General features: G+C 37.3%; 1 protein-coding gene across 1 annotated transcript in view; it reads right to left on the bottom strand.

Annotated features, from left to right (window-relative positions):
• Positions 1-543: 543 nt before the first annotated feature.
• The window catches only part of map3k5 (mitogen-activated protein kinase kinase kinase 5), a 67,864-nt gene continuing 55,288 nt past the window's right edge, over positions 544-13,119 (bottom strand). Inside the window, exons 19-30 of the mRNA XM_041975735.1 lie at positions 11,935-12,092; positions 10,016-10,193; positions 9,229-9,246; positions 8,647-8,824; positions 7,451-7,619; positions 7,146-7,331; positions 6,228-6,333; positions 4,882-5,125; positions 4,621-4,733; positions 3,667-3,788; positions 3,388-3,464; positions 544-2,374 (exon numbers count right to left, since the gene is read on the bottom strand). Of these exons, the coding sequence (XP_041831669.1) occupies positions 2,314-2,374; positions 3,388-3,464; positions 3,667-3,788; positions 4,621-4,733; positions 4,882-5,125; positions 6,228-6,333; positions 7,146-7,331; positions 7,451-7,619; positions 8,647-8,824; positions 9,229-9,246; positions 10,016-10,193; positions 11,935-12,092 (1,610 nt within the window). The 3' untranslated portion in view covers positions 544-2,313. The remainder of the gene's footprint in view (positions 2,375-3,387; positions 3,465-3,666; positions 3,789-4,620; positions 4,734-4,881; positions 5,126-6,227; positions 6,334-7,145; positions 7,332-7,450; positions 7,620-8,646; positions 8,825-9,228; positions 9,247-10,015; positions 10,194-11,934; positions 12,093-13,119) is intronic.

The raw sequence follows: 13,119 nt of genomic DNA, 5'->3' as shown, positions 1-13,119 counted from the left end.
TTTTTTACAAGATGACACAAACTTTAAGTTCTTTTTAGATATGAAACAAAATGGACACACTGCTCATGATTATTACCCTAATTTCTGACAACATAATTAAAAAAGAGGCTCCTCCACATGAAATTTGTTTACATTTCTGATTTTTCAATACAGCACAAGTTTGACTGAAGGTTCACGAGCAAGATAAACACAATTTAGTCAGTGTACAACAACAAAACAGATGCTCTCATGATGCAATATTTATTACTTACTAAATCTTATCGCCTATGATCTGTGACTCTAGAAAATACAATAATATGCTATTTACTTTTCACACGTTCATCATAGACTTGGTCCAATGCACATGAGGATGTAACTAAGTTTAGCAATATCTTATATAAAGTACATTCAGACATGTTAAAAATGGTACACCTACTTTCAATTCTCAGATTTTATATATCAGGACTGAAGGAAATATGGGTGTCATTAGGTCGTAAAATGAGATAAATGTAATTTATGATAAAAAACAAAACAGACATATTGCAGCCTGTCATCTTTTTAACAAAAAACTAAGCTAAACTGTAGAAACATGGTGTGGAAAACTAAGGACATCCTTACTGCTTCCATGGGAATTAAGGGCAGGTAGCACCCTGGCATTGCTAAGAGGCGGTAATAAGAAATTGTATAAATGTGGAAAGTGCTTTAAGATAGTTTTCAAACAATTTATACTGCATCATTCTGCAGACAAGGATTTTTAGAAGTAGAAAACATTTAGTTGATAATCTTCCCAAGGAGTGGACCTCTTCTCTCTAAAAAGAACATGGCAGGATGGCTTTGGTTTGCAAAATTTCATCTGAACAAACCACAATATTTCTAGATTCCTTTGAACAGACAAAACCAAAGTGGAGATGTTAACCTCATAATGCGTTGGGTATAATTTTTATTCCATACTTTTCTGAGACCTATTGCATCACTATATTGTAAAAACTTTGCTCAAAAACCCAGTTGTGTAAAATCTGATGTCTTCTGCCCCCTGGTGGAGACCTTTTGCACTACAATAATTCTGAAATATCACACAATGCAAGTACTAAACCTATATGTCATTTTTATGTTATTTTTATTTATTTATTTATTTTTCACATGTTGTTAAGGGACCAAATAAAGACTTCAGATTTTAAAAATGATTATTTTAAATATTTCTTGTGTCAGACATTGAAGGATTGATGCACAGCTGCATGTTCTGAGAAAACCAAAGCAGCAAATCAGCACAAACACCTTAAATAAACTGTCAGGTGGTGATGATTTGGGTTTGTTTTGCAGCCACAGGACCTGTTAACCTTGCAACCACTGATCCATCAAATGTGAGACCACCTGTCTAACAGCTAAAGCTTAGCTGTTGTAAGGAAGAGTGGGACAAAATTCCTTCACAATGATGGGAAACTGATAACATTAAACATAAAATGATTACTTCTAAGTTATTGCTGACAAGCTACTGAATCATGGGGTGGGAACTTCTGTTTTTCACACACTGCTTCTACAGTTAGGCTTAAATAACAATAGTGTAACACGTTATGTTGTTGTTAATCTGTATTTACATTTAAAACCTGTTTTGGACCATATTACTTTTCTATTTTATCCAGATACATAAAACCTTAGAGTTAGAAAAAGTGGTACTTTCTTTTTCACATGACTGTAAATGTCTCTCACATAGAATTTTATAACACAATATTTACATAAGAAATATTCTCAGAAAAAAAAATGATAATTCATTTTGTAAAAGGAAATGCGGGGGAAAATATTTAAATAAATCTCAGTTTGGATAAAACAAAAAGAATGCATGCACTGACATCATTCAGGTTATAATAATTAAATTAAAATACATTAAAATAAAGTAGTGATAACAGCCTGTGGCAAAAAAAAGGTACAGCCGATGCTGAATGTAGTATTTTGTATCTCAGGCTTATATTAGAAAATGGTCAGTCTCTAGTTTTTGTAAACATTGTATCTTTTAAAGACACAAGAAAATATTTTTGATAGTTCTCAAGGTTTTAATAAAAGATTTTTCCATCAAATGTACTTTTAAATGCACCTGTAACAAAAACTGTGTTGTATCCATCAGGCATAATAAAACTAGTGGCACTTCTTTGTAATTCCTGCTTGCAAAATTACCTAAAATCCTTAATTCAAATTTTATAAAATACTCCAGGAGATTAGAATGTGGTTGGAAAGTGAGCACGAGATATTCTCCTAAAAGACTTGTTCCTATAAATACTGAGGTAAAGAGGAGAATGCTGAGTTGTTGGCTTTTCTGAGTGGTTATTTCCACTTAAGGCCTCAGGCTGGCTTCTGCCTGTAGTCTGTGATGGCCTTCCATAGTTTGCACAAGACGCCTCCTCTGACAAGACAAGCAGAGAAGAGACTTTTAGGTTAAAGCATTTAGAGGACAATATACCACTATTTATATAATACAACTTAAATCTATACTGTATGCTCTATAACATTTAAAACCTTATTTTACATTGTTTCCAAAGAATCTGAAAGTTTTTTTTTAAAAAAAACATAATTAGCAAGATCAAATTTAAGAAAGTTTTGCTAACTTATAATGCAATGTCAAAGCGTTTTAAGTATAAAAGAACTGTAACATTAGCACAAAATGGCTTTGAATTCCTAACAAGGTGTACAATTACATTGGTGCAAAACCTGCATAAGCAACTGAAGCAAATTAATTAATTAAAATGTCGTGCATGTCAGCAGCTTGCAAATGAACATGGAAACATTTTTATAACAAACGTTGCTGCAACTGGAAAAAAGGAAACATTTAAGATATATGAACTTTAAATTTAAGAATTGTAAAACCTGAATTCAAGGCTTTTAAAATGAATTTTCAACACCCGCACCTTATTTAACCTTATTTATTACTTTAATAGACATTTAAAAAGAAGGTGAGACTTAATTTTACTAAGGAAATGTGTTCCTTTTCTTTAGGATATCAACAAGTATCAACAAGTGGATATCACTCACTGAGCGGGGCAATTTAAGTTTGTAGAATTACATTCAGTCCCAAAAAAAAAACCCAAAACTTGTGGGCACAGTTTCATAATACTTCCAAAGCAGCCATAAATGATTCATTATAAATCAAGTTCATCAGAAAGAAGTTTTTTGCTGGTGATAAAACCCACTGAAGTTTAAAACCAACTTTTGCAATCATGAGAGTGAAAAAGCAGCTGTTGCAGCTTAATTTCCATATTCTTATTCAGACTGCTGCACTGTCAATACGTGTATATATATATATATATATATATATATACATATATTTATATATATGTCAATATTTGTGTGCCTTTAAACTGAAAACAGAAGTCATACTGCTAGAAAATATATGCGTAAATAACAAATCGGATTTAATACCTCAGTCTTAGACTTTTCAGATCATCTCTTGTTACATCATGGAGGATGTCGTTCAATGTGTATTCCTCATTCAGTATCTAGAGAGACAAAATAAAGGATATTAAGACTATGAGGTCATGTACTTAGACTAAATACACACTTACATAGATTTTAACACACTAAAAAAAACAACTTTCTTATATAAAGGGTTAGATATATATTTATATCAACCCTCCCCAAACAACCATACTCTGAAATCAGAAAATTCAAGTATGGTCTTGTGTAGAAGAAGATACTCACCCTGTCTATGGAGTCTTGGTCAGCACCATAAAGCCTCAACCAGCTGCTCAGCTCTGGGTCTTCATGTCTCTGTGCAGGCTGACTTCTCTGTTTCTGCAGCCCATCTGACGACGAGGGAGTGTCTAATTCAAGGACATAAAGGAGACCCCCTTAGTGCATGCTTTTCATTTATCAAAGCTTTTCACAAGAAAATCTGTACTTTAAATTATCAACAGAAAAAATAATAGTGATGTTGGCAGAACTGAGGTTGAGCAGTGATAACATCTGCAACTTTCATCTGAGTCCTTAACATCCTGTTTCGAAAGGAAAAACACCAGCTGGCACCAGATTGCACCAGTAGTGGTGACAACACAGTATTGTTCAACCCAGGTTCTGATACATTTAAGAAGGAGATAGCATTCAATTATATGTTTCATTGGAACAGTAAGACCGTAAATTTTCATTTTCCAACCAAATTTTATTTGTAGAGCACTTTAAAAACAAAGATAAGATAAGATAAGATCAAAATGTAGCTATGCTTCAGCTCATAAGCACTGTTAATGGTAAGTAATCGAAGTTTGCTTAGAGGTTGCCTAATGTTTGCACAAGTAATGTTTTCATACAAAAATGGTGACCAACATTGCTGCAAAATGCATCTAAATTACCACATTAGCAAGTCAAGATCCATAAGTCACCCTATTTGCACCTCTGATAGATGATAAAACAGCTTTCATTATAAGCTTTGTTTGTTTATGTCTTGAGTTGTATAAATTGTTGACTGAGCTTCTATCAAATAGATTGAGGCACCACTATAAGTTTTCCTACACTTTTCATTTATTTTGTGTAGAAGTATCACATTTATGTAAATTCATATGATGCAGCTCAGAACCTTCTTAAATTACAACTGGTCAACTGGGGAGTAGGAGACAGGGAGTCTAAAAACATAAAAAGATGATGTCTTGTGAAAATACAGACCTGCAGGCTCAGATCGCAGCTTCAGTAGTCTGATCTCTTGCTCTCTCTCTTCCAGCACTTGTTGCAGGATAGCCTGATACTCTCTCTCTTTCTCCAACAGCTCCTCCAGTAGCCTGGAGTCAAACAAGGAGAAGAAAACACAAAACATTAATTTTAGAGACAATCCCAAGAAATGAACATATGAATTAATCATAAAAACCAGCAATATTCTGGTTGCTAAATAAAGAGATCCTACACTACAGCTGAGGTGTCAGTTTTTACCTGCTGGTCTCCAGCTTCATCCTGCCCAGCTCCATGCTCACAGAGCGCTGAGCGTTGTGGGATTCATGGGAGACGGTGGAGCTGAGCGTGCTGACGCCCGAGGTGGCCACGGTGTCATCGTGAGCATTGACGGCAGGTGCTCGACTCTGGTGGGTGGAGTTTCGTCCCGGCTCAGTGTCGTCATCAACATCATCTTGATCGGCCGGATCACTTTCTGAGGCCAGACTGAAGTGAGGCCTCAGCTCTGAACACAGACACAATGTCACATTGGTTAAGCTTTAAATTAAGAGATTATAAGAATTCAGAGAACATATCTGTATGCAGGGGGCAAGACAGAAACCAGGTCCTGAGCTACAAGTGAACAAAATGCAGAAAGACTTCTCTGGAGCTGAGCTAATTTATGATAATCTGTAGCAACAATGAAAACTATCGTGTGGTCTGAAGAATCAAAATGTTCATTTCCTTCTCTGACTCATACATCCTCTTAACTAAAGACATACTGTACAGTAAGAGGCCACCCTGCTTATTATCAGCTGAAAAACTGAACTGTTGAGCAGCTTAAAGTCTATGTAGAAGAAGGCTGCCAATGCTTATTGAGTCTTTTTAAAAGAAAATGTGATGCAACACAGAGGTAAACATCCACCTTTACCAACTTTGTGCAAACATTTTCAACTTCAATATGTGATATCTTATATTCACCTTGATGTCACGCAGAGTTCCAGCTGTTTTGGAAACAGGGTTGTTCTAAGTATGCGTTTGCTTTAAAAATGGTAATATCCTTTTGTTTAAATCTCAAAGAAGATGTGGATTCTTTTCATACAGAAAAACGTATGAGCAGTACGTTTTTAACACATGACATCTTCACATGAATGTGTTTTTCCAGATTAGAAACTTGATAAGTTTAATGCTTGGCTGAATGAAAGCAATCGTACAAAGAAAGAAGCAAAACAGAAATAATGTCTAATTTTAGTAGTGGAACTTCAGCTAAATATAGGATCAGTCTCTTCTCCTGAGACGTTTTAACAGGTAAATTTTCTGGTATAAACAACATGATGTCACCATCAGATGATCATATAATACAACTACAAGTTCAACCTGTTTCACTGCATCTTTTTTTCTCTCTGTGTTGTGTCTGAATAAGAGATAAGCGCAAGACTGTCATGCATTTTACCCATCATCCCTCCATATCCCTATGCTAAACTCAGCTCTGTAAGAAACCCTACTGATCACACAGGCTTCCAGACAAAACTCCCTGCTCAGCTCCTGTTACTATCAAAACCTCGCGCCCCGAGGGAACCCTCCTAACTTATTAAGACGTGCTCTGCCCGAGAGACTGATGATGCTACCTGGCACCAGGATTGTGATGGCGGTCTGAACAGCTTTGCGGATGATGTTGTCCAGCGCAAACATCCAGTGAGGCTTGATGTTGTGGTTTCGCAACACCTTGTTTACCTGGAAATGGGAAAATTTGCAAAATGAGAATGAGAATCATTCACTTAATTCTGTTTATACATTCTGATTATTCTCTTATTTGAGCCATTTTTTTCCCCAGGTGTGTGCTACAAAGCAGAATCTTCATCTTCTTTAAGCTATAAGCACAGATGACCAACAGGAGGCATCAGAGCCTCATCTTACTCTTATATTATGCAATACCCTTTACAAATGTGAAAACAACTGCTGGATCCCATCATTTCATCTGCATGAAACAAGGGGGAACTGAGGGGAACAGCAGGTGAGCCTTTTTATAGACGATGCAATTACCCCTAACACATCCCCCCTATCATCGCCCTGCTTAGGTTGCAAGTATTTTACAACCATGTCGGATCTTTGTGGAAAAAAGGAGCACAAATGAGGCAGCCTGCTGCTATCTGCAGCTTCTGTGTAATAACATTTATTCTAAGCCAACAGAGCATGTGGGGTTTTACAGAAGCTTAAAGCACCTCTGCTTCTAAATGGGGAATGAATAATAGACAGGAAGTCACATGACTCAGATGCAGAAGAATAGGAAATGAGCAGCCTGTAAGGAGATTGCTTGGTTTTTTATACTGCAATTTAAAATGTAACCACTGAACGACTGTCACTAATAAACTGAACATTTCCTGTGTCTATATGAAAAGAAAATTTAGACTACTTTGTTTTAGGTTATAATTATATTGCAATCTAAAACAAATATCTATTGCAGTTATTTAGTTCTTGAGCACCTCTGCAATAGTTGTTTTATTTCGTATTCTGCAACGTTAGATGGCATTTCTGTTAAAACTTACAGCATCCTGGAAGCTGAACAGCACGACCTGCAGCTGACTGATAGCTGTGCTGTCAAAGTCCAGCTCCAGCTTAAGTTGAGACAGGGTGTTGGCAATGATTTTCCTGTCGGCCATACGCACAAAATCTGCCAGACTCACTACAAGGGTGGAGATGTGCTGAGGTTTCAGTTTCATTTCCTCAGAGCCCTGGAAGGCAAGCAATTCAAGAAAAGTGGAGACAGAAAACATAAAAATGTTGGTTTAAATACACAAGCGTGTTGACCACTATACCTCACTGTATCCTGATGATTTCTTTGATTACCAACCTGTGTGAGAGCCTCCATCAGGTTGGCCACCACCTTGTCCTTATCCTCAGTCAGGATACGGTGAAGCGTAGCTCGCCTCTCACTGTCCTTCCGAAGCATGAAGAATCCAGAGTCTTTTTCTTCTGGAGATGGAGGAGCACTGTGGTCCTCAAAGTTTTCCACTGGAATGCTGAGATGAAACAAGAAGTATTCAGACATTTTGGATTTTATTTTGAGTTTGTTGTGTCAGTGTATGGTCTGGTATGTAAAAATTTGATAAAATGTGTAATGTTTGGGTGCCTATATACTGCCAACAAGATGAACCAGGGATATTGTAAAGAGGGAAGTTGAATACTAATATGTAAAATAACAAATGGAGCTTACTCCTGTTGCATGCATTAGCAAATATGTGGCTTTTAAATAGCTGGTAGTTGATAGCTGGCTATTTAACAGCCAATAATACTTTACTATGATGCTAACAACTTAATTAGGGCAAGAAATCCATTGTCTGTGCAAAGGACTAATGGGGGGTGCTTTAAGAATACAGAGGATACAGCGAAGCATCCTTGAAACTTCACCAAACAAAGGAATAAGTCCTTCAGGATGTCCTCAACATTGCAACAGGCCATCGGTTTGATTTTATGAGGTCTCGTTATAGAAATGTAACCATTCCTTTCATAAATTTGAGATGATTGTTGCATTTAGAAGTACTAACGCAATAAATCATGTTAGTGTGATTAGCGTGAGTTACAGCTTCAATTACTCAGGGTGTCCGTTTAGTCGGCTAGAGGCAGCAATATAATACTGTGATGGTACTGATTAGGTAGTTGTGCAGAGCTGCAGGTTATAAAAGGCCCTAGCAATGTATAACTGGATTGTCACTTTTATTAATTCCTTCTGGTAAAATCTGGTGTAAAGAACTAGCCATTAATAAAGAAAAAAAAAATCCTCACTGAGGTCAACAAAATTTATAGTTCAAGTGCAATTGTTGCTGCTGGCTGCTTTGAGAAGCTCTGTGGAATAAGAAAAATGATCCTGCCAAGAGTTAAATGATCTGTGTTTTTCATATGCCTTAGTATGAATCAATAATGCTATCATAAGGTCATGAGTGAAACAGTGCAGTACAATGTCAATCTAACTTAAAACAAAGTGACTCATTTTTAATAAAAGGCAGCAATGAACCCATTTACTTCCACAAAAGGCCCCACTTATTCTACCTGAGAAACAGGGACCTCGGCCCCTTGACATCCTTCTCACTATAGCACTTGACACTGGGCTTGAAGATGAAGGGGTTGGTGTTGAGGTCGTTGTCAGGGGAGACGGAGCCGTACTCACTGCTGCTGCTGGTGTCCTCCACCACCACTGGCACTGGCAGGGAGATACTGCGGATGTACTCTGAAGGACATAACAAATGCAAGATAAAACAGAGCTCGGGAGCTGCTTGTTGCATACAAATAATCTTATGCATTGCAATGTAGCACAGACTTGGAGTAACTATTGCTGAAATAATCCTAATGGAAATATCTAGTAGATTGTTGTTGATGCTCCTCTTGTTGCAAATTGCAGCCACTGTCTTTAATTCATGAAAGAAATTTCCAAAATATGGAAACATCTTGTGCAATGCCCGCTTAGAGTTCTTGGAAAGGGAAGAGTCATAGAGAGCAGAGGGAAAATGTAAACTCTGGCCTAGATACTCATTAGCAAGACATACAGATGTTTCATCGAACTGATATCCAATTTCTTATGTAGACACACTAGTGGTAGAAATGTTTGAAGAAAAAAAACAAAAAATGACTCACCTGACCCCGATGATAGAGCTGTGGGACAAAAACAGAAACTGTGTGTCAGCAGTTAAACAAGAACAAAACAACATGATTTACATGTAAGGGTGGCAGAAAAACATTTCCAAGCAAGCAGTCTGCAGTGAGGCACAGGATTTAAAGCTGTTTTGTAATCTTGTGTGCTGGTGACAGAGCACATGACTGCATTGCTTTTGTGGGGTAGAAATCTGATGAGAAATGAGAGTGCTCTGAAATTCACAGGAAGGATGTACTCATGGTTTTAATAAAACAGGAACCAAGTTGCATAATGAAAGTTTTGTTTACAAGGATGTGGAATCCACAAAAAAATGATGTTGCAGTGCACGTTGTTGTTGTTATTTTGCATGGATAGTCATCATGTGTTTTAATGTAATCAGTTGCTGAATGCTTTGCAAAAGCTGATTAACGGTTTATTTGTTTTCACACAGTGGCTCTCTGCGGCTGACCGTGTGAAGCCCAAAAATCTGTGACCATGTGCCATGCGTCTATTGCAAGCATACGCCTGGATCAGCTTTCCATTCAGGAGCAAACAAGTAAGACGAGAAGCAAAAGGAGAACACGGATGCTTATTTTCGAGGAGATTTAATATGCTAAACTATGCCTGGTTAATCTCCTCTTACCGATGCCAAGAAATTTTAAAGTATAGCATTTTTTTTAAAAGCATTTTTATTGTAGAATCTCTTCACAAAGACGATAAGCTACAATCTGAAGAGGCAAACTAAAGAATAAAATACCACTGTTGTGTAATTTATGAACTGGACCCCACCTGTGAGGCTGCTTTTGCTCTTCCTCTTGCGGCTGGTGACAGTGAGGAACTCATCAGTGAGCAGGTCAAAGGCAGTGGCACGCCGATCTGGATCAGGCTCAAAGCAGCGCAGGATGAAGGCTTTGGCCTCTGGTGACATGGACTCTGGGATTTCTGGATGGATCTTAAACATACCAACCTGCCAATGAAAGACACAATTTCGAAAAAGCAAGGATACAAGTTCAAGTAAAAAACAAATACTGAAACCATACTGCATTTCTTTCATTAAGTGCACTGCAGAAGGTGCAAGGATGATATTTACATATTGTAGTTTTACTATGAGGCCATACTTCAGGCCCAGCTGTAACATGGTGCAGCAGTTCAGGTTCAGGTGCAACTTTCACATGGAAATAAGAACAGTAGAAATTCCACTTGCTGAGACTGAGGAATGCTGACGAAAGATTAACAGGAGATATCCCTCCCTTACTACATTCCATAGGAATATGAAAAGTGTACATGCAGACACCACATGAGATCTCCTTAGAGACAATGATTTGAATGTACTGTCGACTCTGTGAGCTTTCCCAAAGACTGACAGCAGATCAAATTTTTTCTAGTAAGCTTTCTTTATGACATATGAGGTACAGTAACATACATTATACCATCTTGGCTGGATAAGAGAACCACTTTACTGAATTACTTGATATGGAAAGTTCCATGACTTGAAGATTTGACAGCAGTGCTGTAATGCTTTCCAGACATCCCACAGCCCTCCTCACTATCCTTAATGGACTGCATGTGGTTAAGAACAATAATTTTCTGGTGTGGAGCACTTAAATTTTCCACCCAAAGCAAGCATGCCAGGCAAACTGAGTAGGTAAACATTCCAAACGCATGCAGACTGAAACCCGTAAAGGTTTCTCTCTCAGGAACACATGCATGTTTGCTTTCAAACAAATGATTGTATATGGACTGTATTTGGAGTTTCTACTGGGCAGGATCATATTTCAGCCCACAGGTGGTAACAAAATGCAGGTGCACGAAGGTTGATTCATTGGTTCTTAAATCCCCACCCCCCCCCAAAAAAAACAGGGAACTGAACTTAGCACAGACTAGTTTGGGATTGTTTCATTGCATCTAGGTCAGAATATATATATATATATATATATATATATATATATATATATATATATATATGCACAGAATTATACCAGTGAAATGTGGGCAGAAAATAAGGTCCTTGGCTCCAATATTTTATTAAATCTCCTTTAACTTTACAGCATGCATGCACACAGTAATCACAGTGAATCTTATAAGATGCTTGTTGAAGGAATGAGAAGGTCCTCAATGCATTAAAGTGAATTTGTAAACAACAGAAACATGTGGTACTTCTCCAACAGAAAGTTCTTATCAATTTGTATTGGTAAATTTAGGTGGTGGCTTTTATTTTTTGCTAGGCAGGGCAAGAATTCATGACATAAATATCATAAAAACTTGGGTAGCAGAAGTTGTTCCAGCAAACAATGGCCAGAGATGAATATATTGAATGACTGAGTCAGTTTCCTGACCATAATCCAAAAACAACATTCATTTCAGGGGAAAAAAACCAGGCATAGCTGAAACTGTTTTGTGCTATTAAGCAATAAATCCCCGAGCTAATGTGCAGGAATGATCAATAGCTGTTGTAAAGGTTTACTTGCTGTCACTGCTGCACAAGGACTTTGTACCAAATACTACCACTCTAAATTTGTAATACAGGATAATTGCCCCCCAAAATAATTCAGTTTGACCTTTAATTTACCTTTATAACTTTTATACCTTTATAAAAGCTGATAATATTTTACAGTAGGACACATTTCAGAACAACTATTTTACCCCTAATTTACACTATATGTCCTAACATTGCTAAAATTAAAATGGGATTCTTACTAATTTCTCACCTTGAACATCGCAGCTTGTGGTTCTCCAAGTTCATAAAAAGGTGGTTTACCAGTGGCCATTTCTATGATGGTACAGCCCAGGGACCAGATATCTGCTGGTTTACCATATCCGCGGGGTCCCTTGTCTATTATTTCAGGAGCCATGTACTGCAATGTGCCTGACAAACAATACACAAAAGAACATTAATAATACTCAACTTAATTAAATCACCAAATTGTTAGATTTAACCTTTGGACTTTGCAACTGACCCTTATTTCCAACTTGCTGTAACTTTATTCCTATTTTTTCAACATGAACCAAAAAAACTATGCTGCCTGATACCACAACACTCTTTAAATGAGCTAAAAAAACAACAACAACCAATTAGCAACCAAATATCTTATTTAAATAATAAATTAATGACTAAATTGGCTAGCAGGTATAGATAGATGGAAGTTATTTTTGCAATCACATGCAGATGACTGGTTTGTTAAATCTGTCACAGATAAGACAGGTGAACTGGTTTGTAACTTCTTTTGTAAATAACATTTTCTGTTTGAAAGAATCTCTAGTGAGTCACTAAACCTACAAACAGTAACCTTCAACAGCACTTGCATTTTCTAAAGTGTGGTTAGAGTTTTCAAAGACTAAGGTATAAAGCGTGCCACAGTCTGCGTTAGGTAAACATAACCAGCAGACTGAAAGAACTGATGTAAATGCTCAAAACAGACTGCATTAGATTTAATCATGTGTTAACTCAGCCCTGAAGTCATGGCACAATTCTGCAAATGACCACTCAGGTTAGAAAGAGGTTAAGGTCTTGTGTCAGCAACAGCTAAGAGTCTCAGTGTTGTCAGTTAATCCCAGCTGAGTCCAAAGTAACGTTTTCAGATCCCCACTAAAAGGACTCCTTTGTTCTATTAATAACCCGCTGGCTGCTTATTAGCTGCATTTAGAAGCCCGTGTGTTGAGCAAAAAGTACGCACTGACACATTTTTAGCAAGCATGGGCTATAAAAAGGTGTAGCCTAGTTTCCTTCAGGGTAAGCCTTTGTTTGCTCCAATCAGCAGTTAGATGGTCTACTTCATGAGATCAAGGCTGAGGTTGGTCTGATCTGACCACAGACTCATGCCCAACCCAACATCACTCAATGGGAACAGCAAGCTCTAAAATTATGCCACTACTGAGCCTCAATTCTACTTTAA

Source organism: Melanotaenia boesemani, chromosome 22 (genome assembly GCF_017639745.1).
Source record: "Melanotaenia boesemani isolate fMelBoe1 chromosome 22, fMelBoe1.pri, whole genome shotgun sequence".
NCBI classification, from domain to species: domain Eukaryota; kingdom Metazoa; phylum Chordata; class Actinopteri; order Atheriniformes; family Melanotaeniidae; genus Melanotaenia; species Melanotaenia boesemani.
Note: the sequence above shows the minus strand (reverse complement) of the source record. Positions and strands in the feature narration are given on the sequence as shown.